The sequence below is a fragment of the Grampus griseus genome (genome assembly GCF_964374135.1).
Source record: "Grampus griseus genome assembly, chromosome: 5".
Taxonomy (NCBI): domain Eukaryota; kingdom Metazoa; phylum Chordata; class Mammalia; order Artiodactyla; family Delphinidae; genus Grampus; species Grampus griseus.
In genome coordinates, this window is record NC_138998.1 from 132,155,443 (window position 1) to 132,182,396 (window position 26,954).

Genomic DNA, 26,954 nt, shown 5'->3' on the forward strand with positions numbered 1-26,954 from the left:
CTATACCCTTAAAACCTATTTTCAAAAAAGGGTTCAAAGCTGAGTAGGTACTTTAGTGACTAATAAGCAAGCAAAAGCTTCAGCTCAAGGGAGGAATGCTCCAACTGTGCAACCCCTGGAATCAGGGAGCAGTGGGAGAAGACGGGGTGGGGTGAGGATGGAGGGCTCCGCGCGAGGCCCACCGAGGGCCTTGGGTTTCGAGGGGGTCGCGAGGCCCCCGAAGGTGGCGTCTGGCAGGGTTCCCTCTCCCCCCCCCCCCCGCCCCCGCCGTCCTCTGTGCCAGGCGCAGGCCTCGCTTCGGGAGACCCCAGCTCGGGCGGCCGCAGAGGTCGGGATCGGGCCGCGCTGGGCGCTTCGGCCGCGGGTAGACGGGGTGGGGTGGGGGGGCCGGGAGGCCCCGGGCCGCGGTTCCCGGGAGCGCCGGCGCGAATGGGGGGCGCCGGGAAAATCCCCGCGGCGGGCGGGGCGCAGGAACTTGGCGGCCTCGCTGGGCGGGGCGCGGGCGCCGGGAGGGGCTGGCCTGGGCGCGGCGGCCGAGCCGGGCTCTCCTGCCGCCCGGGACGCGCCGCCGCCGCCGCCGCTCTGGAAGAGGCAGGCCCCAGCGCCCTGCGCTCGCCATGGCCACCTAGGCGGCGACGTGAGCGGCTTGGCGACCCCGCGCCGGGGCCGGGCCGCGCCCAGAGTGCCGCTGAGGCCGCAGCGCCCAGAGCCCCGGGCCATGCGGCCGCCGCCTCTGTTACTGCTGCCGCTGCTGTTACTGCTCAGTAGCTGCGGCGCAGCGACGCCCCCGGCAGGTAAGCGGGGCCTGGGCCCCCCACCCACCCAGAGGCCGGCCGGAACCGTTGTCGCACGGGTGGGTGTCAGCGGGGAGCCCGGAGTAGGTGGGGTGCCCACGGGAACCCCGATAGGTTGGGGGTAAACGGGGGTGACCCTAGCGGCTGGGATCCGCAGGGAACCTGGATCGGTTGAGGGGCTACAGGGCTGCCCCGATCGGGCGGGGTCCGCGGGGAGCCCGAAGTGGGTGTGGGGTGGTAGGGGAGAATTCCGGGCAGTCTCGGGGCGTGGAGCTGGCGCAGCGGGAGGAGCCGCTGGACGCCGTTCGCCTCTCCCGGCGCCCTGGACATCGCTGGCAGGAAGGAGGGGCCCAAGCTGCCCCTGCCTGAATCTGGACACACTCTAGCTCCTTCTCTCCCACCCCCGCGCCGCCGCCCAAACTCCAGCGCGGCCCGACTCCGAATGTCTCAAAATGAACAAAGGAAAAACCGAATCCAGGGCTCGAGGAAAGGCCGCCTCTGCGGGCCACAGAGTCTTCTCCTGGGCCGCCTGAACGTAGCCCCGTCTGGCACGTCCTCCCCAGTGGCCTGAGCTGGAAGCAGGTCCCAGGCCTGCCTTCCTGGCAGCTGCGTGCCGTGGAGGCCAGCCACCGGCAGGGACCTCCGTCTTGGAGGTTGTGACTGTAACTCAGTCTTACTGTGGCCGGGTGTGTTTGATATCGGTGTGAAACCCCGATGGGGAACGGTTAGATGGGGGGGAAGGGGGCGGGGCGGGGCTGCGCTCAGGGCGGGACCCAGAAATGTCGCGTTGCGGGTAAGGAGGTCGGTCAGCTGAACCAGACTGTTAATCCCAGCTCCGTTCCCATCTGGACGGCCCTTTACCTGAGATCGGCCATCTGCTTACCTCTGACATTAACTGACCATACTTATGAGCGAAAGAGAAAAACTACAAAAAAAAGAGAGAGAAAGAAAGAGAAAACAATGACAAAGGTGGATGTGTGAGAACATTCTGTGCATGTGCACGTGTTTGTGTTTTGCTGGGTTCTTTCCTGTAGAAAAGCCGGTATCATAGATTGGGTAACACTTAAGAAGTCTCAAGAATTTAGAAATTTCCTCCCACTTGAATTCTCAAGGTGTTGTTTGCGTTTGTTTCTTTTATCAGCATCCCTTGCTAAAGCCCTTAAATGCCGTAGATCCTGGCTGAGGGGAGCCTTGCATATGGGGATGTGTGCTCCTGGTTAAATGGCTGTTTCCCCTGGGAGTCGGACAGATGGGTTTGAATCTCGACTCCGCTCCTCCCCAGCTTCAAGCCTTGAACAACCTATGTCTGCCCCTTCCCTGCTTCCTTCACATGAGATTTGGGCACTCGTAAAATGTTAGTAATTGCCCAAGGTGGTCCTAGGTCCATCTTTCTAGTGATTATCTTTGATTGTATTCTGCAAAAGTTTGGGTCTCTGTGATGCATTGGAAATAAACTGGTCCTTCACCACAGATTCTTTGCAAAGCAGCACCACATTATACTAATCTGTTTTTTGTGACTATTTGAAATTTTGCATAATAAACAATTGAAAACTAACCAGGATATTTTTAAGAGAAACTCTTTGCTGGTCAAAACACAAAGTGAAAAGATTAACGATTATATAGTAAACGGGTAGTAAGTAGAAAAATTTCCAGACTTCTCCATAATTTACAGGTGTCCTTCAGTAGTCACGTAATTGCTTTTATGGTCAGAGGGGGGAAAAATACAAGTACTGGAAACAAAATTTTTAAAGGGGCACTTGCAATATCTACCCCTTCGAGTTGTTAGAAGGATAACATATGTAAAATACCGGACCTGACCCAATCTGTAGTAGGTGGTGCTTTAGATAGAAGCTAATCAAAGCATTAAAGTGCAGTAAGTCAACCCACTCTTTAGTAATTTAATTACCCGAATGTTGAAGAATTAAGGCTTCTATTTGTAATTGTCAGAGCTGCTGCTTATTGTCTAGCAGATTGGAATGTCCTTAGGCCACAAAATTTTCTCACCATGACTTGCTGGCTTGAACATCCAAAACTTCTGAGAGCTTAGAGACCACTGAGAAAAACCATAAATCCCCGACCACATAAAAACCATTGCAGATAAATGTGTATTAAGTAACTCCTGTTTGTCCATAATCTCAACAGTGGAAACTACTATGTAACTGAAATGTTTGGGGGCAAACTCTATAAATGATAGTAATGTCCACCATTTATTGGGCTACTCTTTTAACTCAGACAAGCTGTTAAGTGCTTTCTATGCATGATCTCTCCTAATTTCCTCACCCATATTTTGAAGTGGATAAGAGCCCCATTTTACTCCCTGGGAAACCAAACCATCCTTTATAGGAAGAGACAAATGGTCTAGGTAAATAAGCTGATGTCCAGTATTTACAGATGAGAGCAGCTTCCTGGTTATGGGTGAGGATTCAGGGAATGTCTTTTTGACTTCTCCTCATCTGCAGGGAGGTGAGATCATTGATGTTCATAATAATGACCCATCCATGGGAAGATTCTGAAGGGTGTTCGATTGTCAAGATTAAATGATTAGGGCTTCCCTGGTGGCGCAGTGGTTGAGAGTCCGCCTGCCGATGCAGGGGACGCGGGTTCGTGCCCCGGTCCGGGAAGATCCCACATGCCGCGGAGCGGCTGGGCCCGTAAGCCATGGCCGCTAAGCCTGCGCGTCCGGAGCCTGTGCTCCGCAACGGGAGAGGCCACAGCAGTGAGAGGCCCGCGTAACGCAAAAAAAAAAAAAAAAGATTAAATGATTAATTTTGATGTTAGCAGTACTTTATTATCTGTGTGTGATGTGTGTTTATCAAACTATGCTGTTAAGACCCAGGAGAGACTATTCTTAAAAATGTATAAAATCTCAAACACCTGGATCCAGGGTGGATCGGAGGTGGCCGGTTGGGGCAGGAAGGTGGAACAGAAGGAGCTGTGGTTGTGAGGTACAGAGGACACACTTGGCACCTCCCTAGGTTATCTCTTCTTACCATTGACAGTTAGTGAACCATTGCCCCAAAGACCGTGGAGAAACAAGTAGACTGGGGCTTTGTACACGCTACTTAGGACTGTGAGCTTTTATCTTGTAGGAGCTGGGGTGTCATTAAAGGCCTGGTGTCCACCTCCAGGGACTGTATTAGTTTCCTGTTGTTGCTGGAACGAATGACTAACAACTTGGCACCTCAAACATGTTCGTCGCCTAACTAATTGGCCATCAGGCGATTTTGCTGTAAAAGATAAAATAACTGGTTGATAGTTTGGTTTCAAGCGGTTGAAATGTGTCAGCAGCGTTTCTTCCAGTTAGTGAAGTTACTGATGACTTTATCGAGCTGACCGATGATGATGATTTTGTTTCTGATTTTGAAACACACTACCCTGGAAGAGAAAGAGACCAACGGCCTTAAAGGTGCAGCGTTGAACCAATGTTTCCCATAGAACTAAACGTTTCTCAAGGGACACGTGACAGTATGCCAAGACCACACAATAGCGTAGAGGCTTTCACAACGCAGTACAAAGCTCAGTTACAAACATGCATCCCAGTGTTCAGAAACTGACACCCCGCTTAATGCAATATGAAATCTTAGTGAAAAAGAGAAAGCATGAAACAAGTCAATAGGAAAAAAACAAAACAACGTATAATATGATGAACGAAAGACTTTGAAGACAAGGGCTTTGTAAAGCCCACAAAATAAAATCAGTTGTTTGCGCAGTATTGCCATGCATCTACACACATTTTCAATGGATTCAAATATTTTGTATTTTGCAATAAAGTCTTCTAAGTTTTGTCATCACTTTTCATGTTTCATTATGTCTTATGCACTGTCTCTCTTTTATTTTTTCATTATTTTACTTTTTAGAGCTAAATCGCCTGATGGCAAATTAGTTATTTGGCAAAAATGTTTGCAGTGAAAATGCTGTGGCAAAAATGTCTACGGCAAAGAAGCTTATGGTGAAGATGCCTAGAACCAAATTTAGTGTCTTACAGTTCAGGAGGTCAGCAGTCAGATGCAGCTTTCACTGGGCTAAAATCAAGGTGTTGTAGCGATGTGCTCCTTTCTGAGGGTTCTAGGGGAAGAATCACTTCCTTGCCTTTTCCAGCTTCTAGACAAACATACTTATGGTGACATCGGGTCCACCCAAATACTCCAGGATAATCTGTTTTTAGGTCTTCTGATTTGGACCCTAAATTTCTTTTTTTTTTTTAATTTTTTTAACATCTTTATTGGAGTATAATTGCTTTACAATGGTGCGTTAGTTTCTGCTGTATAACAAAGTGAATCAGCCATACATATACATACATCCCCATATCTCCTCCCTCTTGCGTCTCCCTCCCTCCCACCCTCCCTATCCCACCCCTCTAGGTGGTCACAAAGCACCCAGCTGATCTCCCTGCACTATGCAGCTGCTTCCCACTAGCTATCTGTTTTACATTTGGTAGTGTATATATGTCCATGCCACTCTCTCACTTCGCCCCAGCTTACCCTTCCCCCTCCCCGTGTCCTCAAATCCATTCTCTACATCTGTGTCTTTATTCCTGTCCTGCCCATAGGTTCTTCAGAAACTTTTTTTTTTTTTTAGATTCCATATATATATGTTAGCATATGGTATTTGTTTTTCTCTTTCTGACTTCCTTCACTCTGTATGACAGTCTCTAGGTCCATCCACCTCACTACAAATAACTCAGTTTCGTTTCTTTTTATGGATGAGTAATACTTCAATGTATATATGTGCCACATCTTCTTTATCCATTCATCTGTCGATGGACACTTAGGTTGCTCCCATGTCCTGGCTATTGTAAATAGAGCTGCAGTGAACATTGTGGTACATGACTCTTTTTGAATTATAGTTTTCTCAGGGTATATGCCCAGTAGTGGGATTGCTGGGTCATATGGTAGTTCTATTTTTAGTTTTTTTGAGAAACCTCCATGCTGTTCTCCATAGTGGCTGTATCAGTTTACATTCCCACCAACAGTGCAAGAGGGTTCCCTTTTCTCCACACCCTCTCCAGCATTTATTGTTTGTAGATTTTTTGATGATGGCCATTCTGACCGGTGTGAGGTGATACCTCATTGTAGTTTTGATTTGCATGTCTCTAATGATTAGTGATGTTGAGCATCCTTTCATGTGTTTGTTGGCAATCTGTATATCTTCTTTGGAGAAATGTCTGTTTAGGTCTTCTGCCCATTTTTGGATTGGGTTGTTTGTTTGTTTGGGGTTTTTTTAAAACTAAATTTATTTATTTTACTTATTTATTATTTTTTAGCTGTGCTGGGTCTTCGTTGCTTCATGTGGGCTTTCTCTAGTTGCGGTGAGCAGGGGCTACTCTTCGTTGCAGTGTGCAGGCTTCTCATTGCGGTGGCTTCTCTTGTTGCAGAGCACAGGCTCTAGGCAGACGGGCTTCAGTAGTTGTGGCACGCAGGCTCTATAGAGCAGGCTCGGTAATTGTGGCACACGGGCTTAGTTGCTCCGCGGCATGTGGGATCTTCCCAGACCAGGGCTCGAACCTGTGTCCCCTGCATTGGCAGGCAGATTCTTAAGCACTGTGCCAACAGGGAAGCCCCAGTTGTTTGATATTGAGCTGCATGAGCTGCTTGTATATTTTGGAGGTTAATCCTTTGTCAGTTGCTTCGTTTGAAAATATTTTCTCCCATTCTGAGGGTTGTCTTTTTGTCTTGTTTATGGTTTCCTTTGCTGTGCAAGCTTTTAAGTTTCATTAGGTCCCATTTGTTTATTTTTGTTTTTATTTCCATTTCTCTAGGAGGCGGGTCAAAAAGGATCTTGCTGTGATTTATGTAATAGAGTGTTCTGCCTATGTTTTCCTCTAAGAGTTTTATAGTGTCTGGCCTTACATTTAGTTCTTTAATCCATTTGGAGTTTAGTCTTGTGTATGGCATTAGGGAGTGTTCTAATTTCATTCTTTTACATGAAGCTGTCCAGTTATCCCAGACCCACTTATTGAAGAGACTGTCTTTTCTCCATTGTATATTCTTGCCTCCTTTATCAAAGATAAGGTGACCATATGTGCGTGGCTTTATCTCTGGGCTTTCTCTCCTGTTCCATTGATCTATATTTCTATTTTTGTGCCAGTACCTTATTGTCTTGATTACTGTAGCTTTGTAGTATAGTCTGAAGTCAGGGAGCCTGATTCCTCCAGGTCCGTTTTTCTTTCTCAGGATTGCTTTGGCTACTCGGGGTCTTTTGTGTTTCCATACAAATTGTGAAATTTTTTGTTCTAGTTCTGTGAAAAATGCCATTGGTAGTTTAATAGAGATTGCATTGAATCTGTAGATTGCTTTAGGTAGTATAGTCATCTTCACAATGTTGATTCTTCCAATCCAAGAACATGGTATATCTCTCCATCTGTTTGTATCACCTTTAATTTCTTTTGTCAGTGTCTTATAGTTTTCTGCATACAGGTCTTTTGTCTCCTTAGGTAGGTTTATTCCTAGGTATTTTATTCTTTTTGTTGCAATGGTAAATAGGAGTGTTTCCTTAATTTCTGTTTCAGATTTTTCATCATTAGTGTATAGGAATGCAAGAGATTTCTGTGCATTAATTTTGTATCCTTCTACTTTACCAAATTCATTAATTAGCTCTAGTAGTTTTCTGGTATCATCTTTAGGATTCTCTATGTATAGTATCATGTCATCTGCAAACAGTGACAGTTTTACTTCGAATATGTTGAATAATAGTGGTGAGAGTGGGCAGCCTTGTCTTGTTCCTGATCTTAGTGGAAATGCTTTCAGTTTTTCACCATTGAGAGCAATGTTGACTGTGGGTTTGTCATATATGGCCTTTATTATGTTGAGGTAAGTTCCCTCTATGCCTACTTTCTGGAGGGTTTTTATCATAAATGGGTGTTAAATTTTGTCAAAAGCTTTTTCTGCATCTATTGACATGATCATATGGTTTTTCTCCTTCAATTTGTTAATATGGTTTATCACATTGATTGATTTGCATATATTGAAAAATCCTTGCATTCCTGGGATAAACCCCACTTGATCATGGTGTATGATCCTTTAAATGTGCTGTTGGATACTGTTTGCTAGTATTTTGTTGAGGACTTTTGCATCTATGTTCATCAGTGATATTGGCCTGTAGTTTTCTTTTTTTGTGGCATCTTTGTCTGGTTTGGATATCAGGGTGATGGTGACCTTGTAGAATAAGTTTGGGAGTATTTCCTCCCTCTGCTATATTTTGGAAGAGTTTGAGAAGGATAGGTGTTAGCTCTTCTCTAAATGTTTGATAGAATTTGCCTGTGAAGCCATCTGGTCCTGGGCTTTTGTTTGTTGGAAGATTTTTAATCACAGTTTCAATTTCAGTGCTTGTGATTGGTCTGTTTATATTTTCTATTTCTTCCTGGTTCAGGTTGTCCATTTCTTCCAGGTTGTCCATTTTATTGGCATATAGTTGTTTGTAGTAAGCTCTCATGATCCTTTGTATTTTTGCAGTGTCAGTTGTTACTTCCCCTTTTTCATTTCTAATTCTATTGATTTGAGTCTTCTTCCTTTTTTTCTTGATGAGTCTGGCTAATGGTTTATCAATTTCGTTTATCTTCTCAAAGAACCAGCTTTTAGTTTTATTGATCTTTGCTATTGTTTCCTTCATTTCATTTTCACTTCTTTCTGATCTGATCTTTATGATTTCTTTCCTTCTGCTAACTTTGGGGGTTTTTTTGTTCTTTCTCTAATTGCTTTAGGTGTAAGTTTACATTGTTTATTTGAGATGTTTCTTGTTTCTTGAGGTAGGATTGTATTGCTATACACTTCCCTCTTAGAACTGCTTTTGCTGCATCTCATAGGTTTTGGGTCGTCATGTTTTCATTGTCATTTGTTTCTAGGTATTTTTTGATTTCCTCTTTGATTTCTTCAGTGATCTCTTGTTTATTTAGTAGTGTACTGTTTAGTCTCCATGTGTTTGGTTTTTTTACAGACTTTTTCCTGTAATTGATATCTAGTCTCATAGTGTTGTGGTCAGAAAAGATACTTGATACAATTTTCAGTTTTCTTAAATTTTCCAAGGCTTGATTTGTGACCCAAGATATGATCTATCCTGGAGAATGTTCCATGAGCACTTGAGAAGAAAGTGTAATCTGCTGTTTTTGGATAGAATGTCCTTTGAATATCAATTAAGTCCATGTTGTTTAATGTATCATTTAAAGCTCGTGTTTCCTTATTTATTTTCATTTTGGATGATCTGTCCATTGGTGAAAGTGGGGTGTTAAAGTTCCCTACTATGATTGTGTTACTGTCGATTTCTCCTTTTATGGCTGTTAGTATTTGCCTTATGTATTGAGGTGCTCCTATGTTGGGTGCATAAATATTTACAATTGTTATAACTTCTTCTTGGATTGATCCCTTGATCATTATGTAGTGTCCTTCTTTGTCTCTTGTATTAGTCTTTATTTTAAAGTCTATTTTGTCTGGTATGAGTATTGCTACTCCAGCTTTCTTTTGATTTCCATTTGCATGGAATATCTTTTTCCATCCCCTCACTTTCAGTCTGTATGTGTCCCTAGGTCTGAAGTGGGTCTCTTGTAGACAGCGTATGTATGGGTCTTGTTTCTGTATCCATTCAGCCAGTCTGTGTCTTTTGGTGGGAGCATTGAATCCATTTACATTTAAGGTAGTTATTGATATGAATGTTCCTATTACCATTTTCTTAATTCTTTTGGGCTTGTTATTGTAAGTCTTTTCCTTCTCTTGTGTTTCCTGCCTAGAGAAGTTTCTGTAGCATTTGTTGTAGAGCTGGTTTGGTGGTGCTGAATTCTCTTCGCTTTTGCTTGTCTGTAAAGATTTTAATTTCTCTATTGAATCTGAATGAGATCCTTGCTGGGTAGAGTAATCTTGGTTGTAGGTTTTTCCCTTTCATCATTTTAAATATGTCCTGTCTCTCCCTTCTGGCTTGCAGAGTTTCTGCTGAAAGATCAGCTGTTAACCTTATGGGGATTCCCTTGTATGTTAATTGTTGCTTTTCCCTTGCTGCTTTTAATCTTTTTTCTTTGAATTTAATTTTTGATAATTGTATTAATATGTGTCTTGGTGTGTTTCTCCTTGGATTTATCCTGTATGGGACTCTCTGCATTTCCTGGACTTTATTGACTATTTCCTTACCCATCTTAGGGAAGTTTTCAACTATAATCTCTTCAAATATTTTCTCAGTCCCTTTTTTTTTCTCTTCTTCTTCTGGGACCCCTGTAATTCGAATGTTGGTGCATTTAATGTTGTCCCAGTGGTCTCTGAGATTGTCCTCAACTCTTTTCATTCTTTTTTCTTTATCCTGCCCTGTGGTAGTCATTTCCAGTATTTTATCTTCCAGGTCACTTATCTGTTCTTCTGCCTCAGTTATTCTGCTATTAATTCCTCCTAGAGAATTTTTAATTTCATTGATTGTGTTGTTCATCATTGTTTGTTTGCTCTTTAGTTCTTCTAGGTCCTTGTTAAATGGTTTTTGTATTTTCTCCATTCTATTTCCAAGATTTTGGATCATCTTTAATATCATTACTGTGAATTCTTTTTCAGGTAGACAGCCTATTTTCTCTTCATTTGTTAGGTCTGGTGGGTTTTTCCCTTGCTTCTTCATCTGCTGTGTATTTCTCTGTCTTGTCATTTTGCCTAACTTACTGTGTTTGGGGTCTCCTTTTCACAGGCTGCAGGTTCGTAGTTCCTGTTGTTTTTGGTGTCTGTCCCCAGTGGCTAAGGTTGGTTCAGTGGGTTGTGTAGGCTTCCTGGTGGAGGCGAGTGGCACCTATGTTTTGGTGGATGTGGCTGGATCTTGTCTTTCTGGTGGGCAGGCCCACGTCTGGTTGTGTGTTTTGGGGTGCCTGTGATCCTATTATGATTTTAGGCAGCCTGTCTGCTAATGGGTGGGGTTGTGTTCCTGTCTTGCTAGTTGTTTGGCATGGGGTGTCCAGCACTGTAGCTTGCTGGTAGTTGAGTGGAGCTGGGTCTTAGCGTTGAGATGGAGATCTCTGGGAGAGCTTTCGCTGTTTGATATTACTTGGAGCTGGGAGGTCTCTGGTGAACCAGTGTCCTGAGCTTGGCTCTCCCACCTCAGAGGCTCAGGCCTGACACCTGGCCGAGCACCAAGACCCTGTCAGCCACACGGCTGTGCACGCCCTGTGTCCTCCTCAGAACCCTAAGTTTCATCCCCTCCCAAAGATATCTGTGTCCTGTGAATACATTAGGACACAGACATCTTTGGGAGGGGCCACTGTTCTGCCTACAGCAGGGTCAGACCATTGAATGCAGTGATCAGCATGGGGCTGGGCCCTCTGTTGCTGATCACTGAAGGCAGGGTCTGGGTATCGGGTTGTGGCTCGCCACCTGCAGAAGCAGCCATCCATCAGATCACCCTGAAATGGGCACGTCTTAAAAATCACACTTAGGCAGCAGTGTCTGGTTTGCCTTTCATTCGTGGTCCTGCATTTGCCCCTCACTCCATCTCTGGGAGAGATGGTATCATTTCATTATTCATGGGAAAACTGAGGCTCAGGTGGGGTCGTGGTAGGATCCCATGGCTCTAGGTGGCAGGATCAGGATTCCAGCCAAAGCCCTTTGTCCAGAAATTCTCTTCCCTTCCCACAGAGCCTTTGTCAACACTGTTGACAGAAGGTGCTATGGCCCTAAATATATTGACCCTTTAGAGCCATCCAGATAAGTCCATGGTCCAGAGTTATACCCACTCCCTGCCTCAGCCACTGAGACCAGAGAAAAGGCAGGACTTACACATAAAGCAAGGAAGAGAAAGAGAGATTGAGATTAGCGTGGGTTTCGGGTGGACAAATGCAACCCTGAGGACACAGAAACTGGCTACATAATCCCTGAAGCAACTCAGGCCGCTGGGCTGCAAGCCACTCGCTCCCCAGATCCTGCGTGCCTGGTCCTCCAGGCACTAGGGATGAAACAGCCCCCAAGTGTGGCAACACCCAGCCCTCCTGGAGCTCGCTGCTCTAGTGTTGGGGGAGACTGTCAGTGAGCTGCTAGCAAGGAGGAGAGGAAACGATCACGTGGTGCTCGCACTGTTCTCAGCACCGCATGTGAAATTAACCCACTCATTCCTCATAATAACCCTTTGAAGTCTGCACTGTTTTCGTTTCCATTTCGCAGGGGAGGCAACCAGGCACAGAGAGGGAAACAGCTTGCTCAAGGTCCCGCAAAGCACGCGTGGCTTTGAACCCAGGCAGTCAAGTTCTGGAATCCATGCCTCTCACCACCGGGGTGTAAACAAAGGACGCAGGTGGTGGGAGAGCTAGGAGAAAAGGAAAGCAGGGATCGGGAGTGGCCTGCCCTGGGCTTCGTAGGCAGGAAGCTGCTCTGATAAGGTGGCATCTGAGCAGAGACATGAAGGGAGCGGGGGAGAGAGCCTGGCACAGGGGGAGAGAAGGCTCCAGAGAAGGGCAGCAGCAAGGGCAAGGCGAGGTGGGAGGGTTCCCGGCGCTTCCCAGGAACAAGGAGGAGGCCACGGGAGGCTGTGGAGGGACGGGCCTCCTGAGAGGCGTGCAGGGCCGGGGTTGAAGCTGTTGGTGTTAATGAGTGGGCAGCCTCTGGTACTTCACTGTGAAATCTACAGCCGTAAGACTCATTTTCTTCTCTGAATGTGGTGAGACAGGGGAGTCCAAGAAACTCAAATACGAGAGCAAAACTGCAGGTCCTCTTTCCACACCTCAGTAAAATGAAAGTTGAAGAAAGTGGAAGACTCATCTGGAGACCCCAGCTTTTCCAGAAGCCTTTCTTCTGGTCCACGTGCCAGTTGGGGTGGAAGACTTCACTGGTCCCCTGTCGCTCCCTTTCTCAGCTGAATGTTTAGACGGGGGAGAGGGTGCCAGGAGAAGGGCGGAGGGAGGGGGAACGCCTCTGGCCCCTCCCCAGAGATGGGGAGATGGGGAGGAGCCCTGGGGCAGGCCGAATAAGGGTCCCCAAAGGTGTCCACATCCTCATCCCCGGAACCTGTGACCACGTCATCTTACATGGCAAAAGGGGTTTGGCAGACGTGATTAAATTAGGGGTCCTGAGCTGGGGAGATTATCCTGGATTGTCGGGCTCTGTGGGCCCAGTGCAATCACAAGGGTCCTTGGAAGATGGGAGAGGGAGGCAAGAGAGTCAGAACCAAAGAGACGGCAGCACAAGAAAGACTCAGCCCAGCATTGCCGGAGGCAGAGGCCATGAGCCAAAGAATGTGAGCAGCTTCTAGGCAAGGAAAAAGGCAAGCTTCCAGAAGGAACAGAGCCCTGCCGACACCTTGACATGGGCCCAGTGAGACCTACTGCAAACTTCTGACCTCCAGAGCTGTAAGAGCATAAATCTGGGTTGTTTTAAGACACTACATTTGGGTCATTTCTTTCAACATCAGTAGGAAACTGGGGACTTCCCTGGTGGTGCAGTGGTTAAGAATCCACCTGCCAGTGCAGGGGACACGGGTTTGAGCCCTGGACCGGGAAGATCCCACATGCCGCAGAGCAGCTAAGCCCGTGCACCACAACTACTGAAGCCCGCGCGCCTAGAGCCCGTGCTCCGCAACAAGAGAAGCCACCGCAATGAGAAGCCCACGCACCACAACAAAGAGCAGACCCAGCTCGCCACAACTAGGAGAAAGCCCGCATGCAATGAAAATCCAATACAGCCAAAAATTAATTAATTTTTTAAAACTAGGAAACTAATATAGACAGTAGAAGGCCTCCGGTATGCTCTGATGGGTGCCCAGCCCCAACCAAGCACTCACCCCTGAGAGCCTGCACATCCCTCCCTGGAAGCAGAACTTCATTTCTCAGCTCAGCTTTGGCATCCACTGGGCTATAGCAGCCACAGTGAGCGGGATGGGCCTGACCAGGAGACCAGCCTCCCGCCATGCTGCGCCTTTGGCCCAGCTTCCATGAGGCCTGGTATGAGTTGGCAGCAGTGCTGGTGAGCTGCTTGAATTAAGATCTAGAATGGAGGTCAGCCCAAGGACATAGCTGTGAAGACAGTGGACATTCTGTAAGTAAACAAGTGGCCACAGACTCTAGGTAATGTACCTTTCAGAAGAGAGCAGCGGGCCAGGCTATCAGCTGATCCGGGCATCCTTCTTTAAGCTTGGATGCATTTACTGAAATTGTGTGGTTTGAGTTTCCTGCTTTGAATTCTGGAACGGCATGTTTTTCAAACTTCACTTTCCACCTCTGGGTGTTTCTCATTAATGGTTTTTTGTTTTTTTTTTTGTCTGCTGCGTCGGGTCTTTGTTGCTGTGCGTGGGCTTTCTCTAGTTGCAGCGAGTGGGGGCTACTCTTTGTTGCACAGGCTTCTCATTGCAGTGGCTTGAGCACGGGCTCTAGGCATGCAGGCTTCAGTAGTTGCCGCACATGGGCCCTACAGCTCACGGGCTTCAGTAGTTGTGGCGTACAGGCTTAGTTGCTCTGTGGCATGTGGGATCCTCCCGGACCGGGGATCGAACCCACGTCCCCTGCGTTGGCAGGCGGATACTTTACCACTGCGCCACCAGGGAAGTCCCCATTAATCTTTAAATCTCAGAGAAAGTCTATCATTACGGTCTGTTTTCTAACTAGAGCAAAGGCTCCCGTGCGGGCAGCCTCTAGCCCAATCCTGTAAAGCACCTGTTTGGAGTTGTGTCTCCCAGGTCACCCCGAAAAGGGGGATTCAGATCTTGGTGGCAGTTCCCTGGGGAATGTGTTATTCTATCGTTTGTAGTTCTCAAACTTCAGTGTGCATGAGAATCAGCTGGGAAGCTTGTTGAAATGCAGAACTCCTGGTCTGGGGCGGAGCCTGGGAATCTGCATTTTAACTTCAGTGCTTGTGATGTTGGGGGGGGTCTTTGAGAAACACAGCGACTCTGATGAAGCTCAGAAGACAAGTCCTCACCCTCCCAGGTGTCTGTGGGCTTTGCACGCCTGGTTTGGGGTATGTTTCTGTGTGTGTGTGTGTGTGTGTGTGTGTGCGCGCGCGCGCGCACCCATGTTTGTGGACGTTTACCAAACACTCCTTTGGTATAAGTCTGGGTCTAATGCATGTCAAGTAGTCATCAAGTTAATTTTCTCCACGGCCTTCTGCAGTCTACTGTTACTTATTCCTTACTCCTGACGAAGAAACAGAAGCCCGGGCTGTTAAGTTACCCACACTTACTAAACGTAAAACAGGCATTCTGGTTCAGCCAGACCCCATACCCAGGACCCATTCATAAGGACTGGAACCTGCAAGTGGAAAGGCATCCCCAAGCCCCCCTTTTTCCCACGGTCTGTGTCAGTGGTGCCGTCTTTAGTCAAAGGCTAAAGGAGTAGGGGAGAACGGGTAATACCAAAAACCGAGGCGTAATGGGAAGGAAATCCAAAAGAGGGGATATATGTATATGTATGGCTGATTCATTTTGCTGTTCAGTAGAAACTAACACAGCATTGTAAAGCAACTATACTCCAATAGCAATTAGTTAAAAAAAAAAAAAAAAAAACCAAGGTGTAGGAATGGTCTGGTAGAGTGCATTGGAATATTTTTGTAATCGATTTTTCTCCTCTTGACCCTCCCTTTCTCTCCCGCCTCTCCTCCCTTCTCTTATTCTCTGTCCCTGTCAAGACACCCCCTTCCAGCTGCCTGCTCCTCGAAACCTGAAGGTTCACCTGTACAACGCCCAGCAGGCTCTGAGCTGGGAGCCTGTGTCCCTGAACAATGACGCAAGGCTGGTGGTCTACCAGGTGCAGTATAAATAGTAAGCGACATTTCTGTTGGCATTCTTACTGGGAGCTGGGGTTGGGAGGTTGTTACGGAACCTGAGGCCAGCTGCCTGTTCTTGCCTCTTGGCAGGATTGTATGCAAATCCATGGGAAGCAGATAGTTCTCTTGTACTTTTTACATCTCCAAGGACAGAGATTTCACAACACCCCATGTATCTGAAGGCTGAAAGGACACTGGCCATCAGAGAACTCAGCTGTCTAACCACATGACTGCTTAGTTTGGTGAAAGTTGATTCATCAGTTTCAAGAGAAGATGTATAAAAAGCCTTCCTATCTTGAAAGGGCAAGAGGCATCTTTTGGTCTTCATCTCTTTCAAGTGTCAAAATCTGGTTTATTTAGGCTTGTGGGCCAAATTTGGTCTAATAAGGAAGTTATTCATCTAATGAACTATTAATTCTCAGTTTCTAAGCTGGTGTTCCATTTTGCATTTTTTTCTGGCCCCTCATTCTGTCTCTCACCTTCTTTTCAAGCTTTTTTACAGTTTGCCATCACTTGATTTGCAGTATAGACACATAGGGGAAGAAGAAAGGCAAAATCCAAGTCCTTGTTTACCCTGTTAAATGAATTAAGTGGAGACTAAGTTAAAATTATTGTGGGAATTCCCTTGCGGTCCAGTGGTTAGGACTCCACTCTTCCAATACACAGGGCGTGAGTTCAATCCCTGGTCGGGGAACAAAGATCCTGCATGCCACACGGTGCACACACACACAAAATTATCGGCTAAGTCATTTTTAGATTACTAAATAAGCAAAATTTTAAAAAATAGGAATGCTAGGGGCTTCCCTGGTGGCGCAGTGGTTGAGAGTCCACCTGCCGATGCAGGGGACACGGGTTCGTGCCCCGGTCCAGGAAGATCCCACATGCCGCGGAGCGGCTGGGCCCGTGAGCCATGGCCGCTGAGCCTGCGAGTCCGGAGCCTGTGCTCCGCAACGGGAGAGGCCACAACGGTGAGAGACCCGCATACCGCAAAAAAAAAAAAAAAAAAAAAAAGGAATGCTCAGTGCTTTTGAGAATGTGGCTGGTGGATGCAGTGCTGGATCAGGATCAATTATGAGCACAGCCCCCTTAGAAAATAATTCTACTCTTCACTTACAGTCTTAGGGATGTCCATGTTACTTTCATCCTAGGCAGACAATACGACACCCCCATCAGGAAAAAAAAACAAACTTTTATTCATGAAGATATACTGATACATTGAAGTGTCTATTCATGTCCATTAGCAGGAAGGTGGCAAACTCTGTCAAGTTTTAACTTATGGATGAACCGTTAGGTGACCAGTAAAATGGGTAGTTATGTGTCACATGACAGCAGGTGCAACTGTATGCGACATGGAATGAGTCTGTGGTCAAGAGCAGGCAGGCAATGTAGAAAAATTACAGATGGTTAATTTGTTAGAGGAGTAGTTTCCAGATGACTTCGTTTTCATCGTGAACTATCCATTGTAACAATACTTGCTTAACAAAAATAAATTCTGAACTGGGATTTGAGTACTATCTCTGGATTGCATTTATCTATTTCTTAAGTAATTATAAATTATAAACATGATCATCTGTAATAAAAGGACCAGTCCATGAGGACCGGCTACATAATTTGCAGGGCCCGGTGCAAAATGAAAACATAGGGCCCCTTGTGCAAAAACTATTGGGAATTTCAGGATGGTAAAGCAGAGCTTCAAACCAGGTGCCCTCCTAGGAGTACAGCTTTGTGCCACTGCGCAGGTCACGTGCCCGTGAAGCTGGCCCTGCTCGGCATTGAGTAAATATGGTATCCTAGAGCCACACAAGAAGATTTCAGTAAGGGGAAGTTACAGCTGATCTGTTGACTAGCATTCCTTAGCCTTGACTGGGGAAGTACATTTGTGGGTTGACAGAGCACCTCTAAATATTAGAAGTATTTGTTAAAGCCTTTGACAGTTTCACATCACAGACCAACCTGTTTCACTGTGTTTTCTATTCGGAAAGCATTTTGTAGATATTTTATCAGGTTAGAGGTTGGTTTGGGATGTGATGTGTTGAATGTGAATGTCCCTATTTGTAAAAGCTGAGGGGGTCACTGAAAACTCAAACAGAAGCTAATTTTGTTTTCTTTTCCAATTATAGATTTGATCATGGAAGAGGGCCTTTGCTTTTTTTGTTGGTTTGTTTCTAGGTACTTTCACATGTTTAGGACATTTTAGTTACATTAAATAATTTAATTTTGAGGGGGCTCAAAATTAAATTTAAAAAATTTTAAAAAAAAATTTAAAAATGGGACTTAAAAGTTTCCATTCTGTTTCTCTCCAGTAAAACATCACTATAATTATAAATAAACGTGCCTCTGTTTTTTGACAGTCACAGTAGCAAAGCCAAAATTACATAGAGCACTTTGTGGGCAAATTTTAAGTTTAAATCAGAAGTTGCAGATCACGTGGCCTAAAGTCTGTGTTTGGTCACAGTGTTTAATTTTTTTTTTTCCAATTAGTGCCAACATTTAAACATCTGGAGAGTTCACTTAAAAAAAAAAAAAGAACCGAATTTCTGTTTTTTCTTGAAAATAAAAACAGGCAGACAGCAGGGCCCTTTCTTGGTCACACCCCACTTGCCCAGTCTTCCCAATGCATTTTTTAAATTTCATTGTTTTATAATTTTAATAGCAATACATTTTCTTTATAGAAAATGTGGAAAATCCAGAAAAGTAAAAAGAATAAAATTAAAACAACCTGCTGTCCAAGAAAAATCACTATTCTCATTTTAGTGTATTTCTCTCTAGACATTTTTTTCTAAATACGTGCAGTTGTTTGCAAATGTGCCAGCATGTGTGTGAGACTGAAACAAAACTGGGGTTATGCTTCTGGGTCCTGTTTCCTTTTTTTCTTTCCTTTTAACTTAATGTAGTTAAGCATGTAGCCACTTTTTTCATACAGTTATTTCTGTGTGAACATTTTTATTCTATGTTCTGTTATATGATGTATCACTCAGGATTTTTTAAACTTTTCCTCACTCATGAGTGGTATAAATAGTTGACAGTTTGTGACTGTTATAAGTAATGTCCTCAAACATAAACTGTGTCGGATTTTCTTACATTTCTGGACAATGACTTGCTGGGTTCAAAGGGAAAAAACTTCATCATTTTTGGAAGTGATGTAACAGAGGCTGGACAGTGAAATCATTGGTTGCCCAGGTGTTTAACAGACATTTAGATGGTGGTTACTAGGCACCAGGCCCTGATCCAGGCACTTTCCTGGTGTCCACTGTTTCAACTGTCAGGACAACCCTGAGAGTCAGATGCTATAGTTCATCCCATCTTATAGATAAGAAGACTGAGGAACAGAGAAGTGAAGTAACTGGGATTTGAATCCAGGTAATCTGGCCCCAGAGTCCATGTGTTTAATCATTATGCTGTTCTCCCTCTCATGATGAGGTTGCTTTCAAAATTAGGTAAAAGGGACAGAGGCCATCCACATGAGTACATTGCCAGGAGCCAGGACTACTTGCTGGGTAAGGCTCAGACTGGCTGATTCAACATAAGCCTGGGCAAGAGGGTGGGAGTCCAGACATGGGGCAGTGCCATGCTCGTGAGGCTGTGTCCATTTCATTATCCATTTAAATGGGGCCCACAGCACCTTATTTTTGTCCTCTGCAATTAGATGGGGAGGCCACCTTCCAGAACTCCACTTCCCCCCACCCCCGCAAACTGCTGACCTTCATGTGTCAGCTCTCATTTAAATTTGGATGGCTTGTGCCCTTTTAAACACCTTTTTTGAGAAACACTTTTAAAAAGTAGTTCTGAAATTCAGCGGATTTCTGTGTATTGATTTTGTAACCTGCAACTTCACCAAATCCAATGATGAGCTCTAGTAGTTTTCTGGTAGCGTCTTTAGGATTTTCTATGTATAGTATCATGTTATCTGCAAACAGTGACAGTTTAACTTCTTTTCGAATTTGGATTCCTTTTCTTTCTTTTTCTTCTCTGATTGGCTAGGACTTCCAAAACTATGTTGAATAAAAGTAGCGAGAGTGGACCTCCTTGCCTTGTTCCTGACCTTAGAGGAAATGCTTTCAGCTTTTCACCCTTGAGTCTGATGTTAGCTGTAGGTTTGTCATATATGGCCTTTATTATGTTGAGGTAGGTTCCCTCTGTGCCCACTTTCTGGAGAGTTTTTATCATACATGGGTGTTGAATTTTCTCAAAAGCTTTTTCTACATCTATTGAAATGATCATGTGGTTTTTATTCTTCAATTTGTTGATATGGTGTATCACTCTGATTGATTTGCGTATATTGAAAAACCCTTGCATCCCTGGGATAAATCCGAAAGGGGCAAGCTTGGAGGTGAGGGGAGGAGATGGAACATGGGTGGTCAGTTCTCTGGCAAATCAGGGAGAGGGCCTTTTGCCCCAGTTCAACAGCTGGGATTGGCAGGGAGAAGGTTATAGTACCTTTAAGTATCTGTATAACTTAAAAAAAAAACACTTACCCCCTTGTGAAGCACAGCACCCCCAGACTGAGAGGGGCTGCCTGTGGTTTGTGGTGCCTTCCCCATTAGGGCCTGTGGCCCCAGGGCGTGGAGTATGGTGGGCGTCTTCTGTGGAATCCCTGGCCACATGTGGCTTTCATCTGGTCACCCGCCACATTAGCAGAAGATAAGTCTCCAGGCAGGGTCAGAGGTGCACTTAGAAGCACATGTGTTGTGTGAGAGCTGGTGGCCGTGACCCCCTCAGCCTCATTTCTCCTGTCTCCCCTGGCCTTGCTTTCCAGGCCAGAGTTGCTGTCCAGGGCACAGCCTGTCCCTAGAGGGGACGTGCCTGCTGCCGCACTACTGAGGCTTCTAGAGCTACCTCCCTGCCTTTTCTCAAGTCAGTCTCCTAAGGACAGAGCTCAGAGTCAGCGAGTAGAATCCCACGTGGGCAGGTGGCATTGGGACTCTGGGGAATGCATTCTCACTTACAAGGATGCATGGCCTTACATTTGGCAAAGTTTTCATGTGGCCAAGACTCTCTTTAAATGGGCAGCTATGGGGTAAAAACAAACTCTACACCAGCAGGAAGTATGGGTATGGTTTGTATGAACACAGTATCATACATGTAACACCTGTAACAGCCTAAGACATAGGCTACAGAGGCTGAGTTTGAAGCATTAAAATCAACTGTAGAACAAAACGGCAGAAAATGTTTGCAAATCATATATCTGATAAGGGACTTGTATCCAGAATGTATAAAGAACTCTTACAACTCAAAATTAAAAGGCAAATAACCCAATTAAAATATAGACAAAGGATTTGGGTAGACAGTTCTCCAAAGAAGATACGCAAATAGCCGATAAGCACGTGAAAAGATACTCAACATCATTAGTCACCAGGGAAAATACAGCCACTTGGATGGCTACAATAAAAAAGGCATGGGCTTCCCTGGTGGTGCTGTGGTTAAGAATCCGCCTGCCAATGCAGGGAACACGGGTTCGAGCCCTGGTCCAGGAAGATCCCACATGCCGCGGAGCAACTAAGCCTGTGCGCCACAACTACTGAGCCTGCGCTCTAGAGCCTGCAAGCCACAACTACTGAGCCTGTGTACTACAACTACTGAAGCCCACGCGCCTAGAGCCCTTGCTCCGCAACAAGAGAAGCCACCGCAATGAGAAGCCTGCACACCGCAATGAAGAGTAGCCCCTGCTCACCGCAACTAGAGAAAGCCCGTGTGCAGCAATGAAGACCCAATGCAGCCAAAAATAAATTAAATAAATAAATTTATTTAAAAAATAAAATAAAATAAAAAAGGCATAATAACAAGTGTTGGTGACGATAGGAGAAATTGGAACCCTCATACATTGTGGGTGGGAATGTAAAATGGTGCAGCTACTTCGGAAATCAGTTAAAAATAGAGTTACCATATGACCCGGCAAGTCCACTCCTAGGTATACACCCCACAGAACTGAACATAAGTTCACAAAGAAATTTACATGCGAATATTCTTAGCATTATTCACAATAGCCAAAAAGTGGAGACAACCCAGGTGCCCATCAGCAGATCAGTGGATAAACTAAATGTGGTATGTACATACAATGGGACATTATCTGGTCATAAGAAGGGATGAAGTACTGATACATGCTACAACATGTATCACGCTTGAAAACATACTAAGTAAAACAGGCTAAGTGAAGGGCACTCGTCACAAAAGACCACATAGTTCATGATTGTATTTCTATGAAATGTCCAGAACAGGCAACTCCATAGAGGTAGAAAGTATATCAGTGGTACCGTGCTTGGGGGGTGGAGGAAGTGGAGAGCGACTGCTGTAGGTGCAGGGGTTTTTAGGGGATGATGAACGTGTCCTGAAATGGATTGTGCTGAGGCTGCACACCCGTGTGAATTTACTGAAATCCATTTTAAATGGGGGTAGTGGTACCACTTTAAATGGGGGTAGTGTATGGTATGTGAGCAATGTCTCAATCAAAAACATCGAATTAAAATCTCATCTCTGGGGCTTCCCTGGTGGCGCAGTGGTTGAGAGTCCGCCTGCCGATGCAGGGGACGTGGGTTCGTGCCCCGGTCCGGGAAGATCCCACATGCCGCGGAGCGGCTGGGCCCGTGAGCCATGGCCGCTGAGCCTGCGCGTCTGGAGCCTGTGCTCCGCAACAGGAGAGGCCACAGCAGTGAGAGGCCTGCGTACCGCAAAAAAAAAATAATAATAAAATAAAATATAAATAAATAAAAACTCATCTCTGGGGAAACTGTTAATATGTGATCAAAGAGAGACTTGTGCAAAGTAAAATCCTTCTTCTCTTTGCAGCAGCACGAGTAGTACCTGGTATGACGTCAACAGAAAAGACAGCAGGGTGGATTGTACGAACCTCACCGGGACAGAGTGCAACTTTACCGCAAACAGCCTCTCGGAGGGCTTCCCACGGCATTTCAACATCACTTTACGCCTCCGAGCTAAGCTGGGGGACCTCGTCTCTGCCTGGGTAGAGGCGCCTTGGTTCGAACACTATCGGAATGGTAAGACGACTTGGGTACAAACTTCCTTTAACGTTTGCAGGTTTTCTTCACTTTCCTCTTCGCTGAGCGGTACTGACTCCACGCCCCTCCGTCCTGCCTCTCACCCTAAATAACCAGCACCCAGGTGGGTATGATCGTCAAACCCGAGTACTGACCACGGAAGCTGGGGCTAGGGGAGGGTGATTTGCTAGGCCTGGGAGTTGTCAAACCGCAGCCTGCAGGTCAAAATCCTGCCCACCAACTGGTTTTTGTAAAGTTTTATTGGAAAGAAAATGTGTTATATATGTACAATGGAATGCTACTCAGCCATAAAAAAGAATGAAATAATGCCATTTGCAGCAACATGGTTGGACCTAGAGATTATCATATAAGTGAAATAAGTCAGAGGAAGAAATATTGTATGATATCACTTACATGGGGAATCTAAAAAAATGATACAAATGAACTTACTTACAAAACAGAAACAGACTCACAGACATAGAGAAAAAACTTATGGTTACCCAAGTGGAAAGGGGGGGAGGGATAAATTTGGAGTATGGGATTAAGATATACACACTACTATATATAAAATAAACAACAAGGACCTACTGTATAGCACAGGGAACTTGTAATAACCTATAATGGAAAAGAATCTGAAAAAGAATACATGTATAACTGAATCACTTTGCTGTACACCTGAAACTAACACAATACTGTAAATCAACTATACTTCAATTTAAAAAAAAAAAGTTTTATCGGAATGCAGTTTCCCCATCTTTTCATATACCATCTATGGCTGCTTCCAAGCTGCAACAGGCGAGCTGAGTAGTCGCAACAGGGGCTGCGTGACCAGTCAGAGCGTCAACTCACTCTGGTGCTTTACTGAGAAAGTTTGCTAACCTCTGTGCTGGAGGGAATACTAGCACATTGGCTTCACTGATCTCTGTTACATGGCACAACTTCTTTTACGTTCAGGAAGGATTTTAGTTCAGCCTTGAACAGTACCTGGCACATAGGAGAAAATATCTGTGGAATGATTGAATGAACAGATATGCTCCCAGATGTTGGAAGGGAGCATGAGAGTCGTCAGACACTAGTTTATAGATGTGTTCCTTCAATTATTCATTTTTCACATGGTCAGCCATGCCTAATGTTTCTCCGGTGTCTATGCAAACACAAAGTATGGAACTTCGTGGGATCCTGATTCAAATTAAACAGAGGTATAAGACAATTGGGGAAATGTGATCACTGTCTAGATCTTTGATGATTTATAAAGCAATTGTTGCTAATAGACTTTAGGTGTTGTAATGGTATTTTGTTATTTTTTTTAAAAAGGCGGGAGTCTGGTCTTTTCAAGATACATACTGAAGTATTTACAGATGCAATGATGTAATGTCTGAGATTCCTTCAGAATAATCCAGAGAGTGGGAGGGGCAAGGTGGTCCTTACAAGGTGGATGGGCACAGGAGAAACAAAACTGGTCAGGACTTGATGGTTGCTTTAAAGTTGGGTGATGAGTACATGAGCTTTGTTTACAGTCTTCTCTACTTTCTATATGTTTGAAATTTTCTGTAATAGAAGCTAAGAAAGGGACTTTCCTGGTGGTGCAGTGGTTAAGACTCCACACTCCCAGTGCAGGGGGCCCGGGTTTGATCCCTGGTCAGGGAACTAGATCCTACATGCATGCCGCAACTAAGAGTTCACATACCGCAACTAAGACCCAGCACAACCAAGATAAATAAATAAATTTTTTTTAAATTATTTTTTAAAAAAAGGTTTTTGCTAGCAATTTGAGGATGGTATGAGAAGACAGTGCAGTCCCTGCTGGCTGGTCTTCTGTGGACAAGTTATTTGTCCTTGAGTGGAGAACCATCACACATCTGAGCTATCAAGCATTACCTAAGTGGGAATTAGTGGAGAAAAAAGTAATGGCGGTATCAGAAGCAGGACCTGTCATCAAGTTGCTGGTCCAGAGTCAGCCAGCTGCTGCTCTCTCTCCTCCCGGCCAGAGTTGGGCAGCCATGTCCTCGGTTAGTTACTGGTGGGGAGTCACTGGTAAACTTCAAGACAGTGGTGTTCTCAGAGCCCATCGCTGCTTTCAGCACTTGCGGTCAAGTCAGGATGGGTAACCAACTTGAAGATGCTTTACTGAGGGTAGAGGGATGAGATGGTGCCTGAAGGGGGCAGGCTTTGGCATCACATAAACTTGGGTTCAAATCCCAACACTGCCACTTACCGGCTGTTACTCTGGGCAAGTAATGTCCCTCTGGGCTTCAGTTTCCCCCTCTGGGAAATGGGGATGGCCCTCTGTGGTTGTTACATAGATCTGTGTGGACACGGATATAAAGTCCGTGTTGCCAGGTTTAGAGTGATCGCTCAGTCTGTGGACACTGCTATCAGTAATGACCCATAGATCCACTGAGCCCTCCTTCAGGGCCCAGAGAAAAGGCAGACTGTCCGCCTTCGAGAGACAGACTCATCACGTTGGTATCAGATTCTCCATCTGGCACGCCCTTCAGAAGGGCAGGTCTTTCGGTGCTGACCTTTCAGCGGTTAAGTGATTAGTCATCCAGGCTCCCATGCCCACTCCGGTGGGTAAGTCACAGAAAAGTCTAGAGAATCTGCTCAGCGGGGCCCTGGGCCTGCAGGTCCACATGTTGTTCCATGCTCCAGTCACTTCGCTTTCAAAAGCGTAGCTTGAAGACGTGAGTGCCAGCATCTGTGAGCGGGTTTAATGAGAGCTTTTTGTTACACACAGCTAATCCACTAACATCGCTGTGGCTTGAGGTGGGCCAGGCCCGACCCTGTATCTGTCTGGACTTAGTTCCTCCACCAGAACAAAGGAGATCAGAGGGCATGAGTGCAAACCCTGCAGGGACCAGTTACTTTTACAGAGAGAGAAAGGTGACCAGAACACATGCCTAACCCTCCCCAACCTGGGAGAGCCCAGGGCGGAGTGTGGAAGTGAGAGAGAGAAATCCAGCCCCACTTTGGTGAACGCAGAACTGGTCACCGTGATATGATCATCTGTGTGTATAGAAGGTGCAGAAACAGGCCTCTTAGAACTTGGAGGACACAACCTGTATTTTGATCTGAGTTCCTCTGGTTAATTATACAATTTAAATGCTCAGCTGATAAATGCCGTAATCTTCCTTCTAAGAGCATATCATGAGCCATAGTCCTTGGCTGTCCTGTGACTTATATGAAAAGCCTTAACAAATAGACGTATGCTGCTAATATTTCTCAGTTATTATATTTAATCACTGTATTAGAAAAAGCTAGAAAGATACACGTATTTAAAAGTTTTTAAACACCACTTTTGGTGGGCTAACAAAATCTTTTCCCTCTCTGCATGAAAATGTGACCTTTGGTTAACCTTCCAGCTCTCTGGAAACCTGATAAAGGTGGCATATGAACCACGTTATTTTTTTTTCTTTTCCTTTTTTTATTGGGGTATAGTTGTTTTACAATGTTGTGTTAGTTTCTACTACACAGCGAAGTGAATTAGAGTTCCCCATGCTATACAGGAGGTTCTTATTTGTTATCTATTTTATACATATTAGTGTATATATGTCAATCCCAATCTCCCAATTCATCACACCATCACCCTGCCACTTCCCCGCTTGGTGTCCATCCGTTTGTTCTCTACATCTGTATTTCTGCCTTGCTAACCGGTTCATCTGTACCATTTTCTAGGTTCCACATATATGTGTTAATACACGATATTTGTTTTTCTCTTTCTGACTTACTAGCATTGCTTATGGTCAGAAGGACCTCTGGTTGGTAAATAGCACTTCAACCAGGCCAGTCTTAACCACCTGGTAGGAAACCATGTCTGGGGCATTGCTGAGTGAAGGGGTTCTTGTAACTTGGGCATGTCCCTTGTGGGGACTCTGGAAACTCTTCTTGTGGAATTGTGATGAGAAATACTGGCTCTTGTGGTTTAGCCAGGGAGTGCCCTGTACCTGCCCGATCCTTGCACCTGAGCTGTCTCCTGGGGGTGGGCAGGCGCGGCCATGTGGACAACTGTGAGGACCCCTCCTTCCGTGAAGGCCAGAAACCCCTGGGGCCACTCTGTAGCTCCACTGGGCTACCTGCCCCAGAGCCTTCCAAGTAAATCTGGTGCCCAGAACAGCCTCTGGTAGTCTGAATGCAATCTCATGGCATATATAAATATATGCATGTGTGTACCATACTAAATATAATTACATGTACAATATACATATTCTGTATATATATATATGATGTACATGTGTATGTATATATATGTATCTACGTATATACATAGACTGATGGATTGATTTTGTTTGTAATTCTATTTCAGCCACCATCGGGCCTCCAGAAGACATCTGGGTGACCCCAGAAGAAGGTTCCCTTATCATCAGCTTTTCTTCTCCCTTTGATGTCCCTGCCTCCGTGGCCTTTTTTTGGTATTATGTCTACTACTGGGAAAAGGGAGGAAGCAAACAGGCAAGAGCATTTTTCCTCTTTGT

The 26,954-nt window shown here is 45.3% G+C and overlaps 1 protein-coding gene across 2 annotated transcripts in view; it reads left to right on the plus strand.

Moving 5' to 3' along the window:
* The first annotated feature begins 551 nt into the window (after window positions 1-551).
* Window positions 552-26,954, plus strand: part of IFNGR2 (interferon gamma receptor 2) — a 34,531-nt gene continuing 8,128 nt past the window's right edge. The window contains exons 1-4 of one of the 2 annotated variants that reach the window (XM_082655574.1): window positions 552-794; window positions 15,353-15,485; window positions 22,274-22,482; window positions 26,786-26,931. In XM_082655574.1, the coding sequence (XP_082511700.1) occupies window positions 719-794; window positions 15,353-15,485; window positions 22,274-22,482; window positions 26,786-26,931 (564 nt within the window). In that variant the 5' untranslated portion in view covers window positions 552-718. The remainder of the gene's footprint in view (window positions 795-15,352; window positions 15,486-22,273; window positions 22,483-26,785; window positions 26,932-26,954) is intronic. The other variant, XM_082655575.1, reaches the window with a different exon arrangement.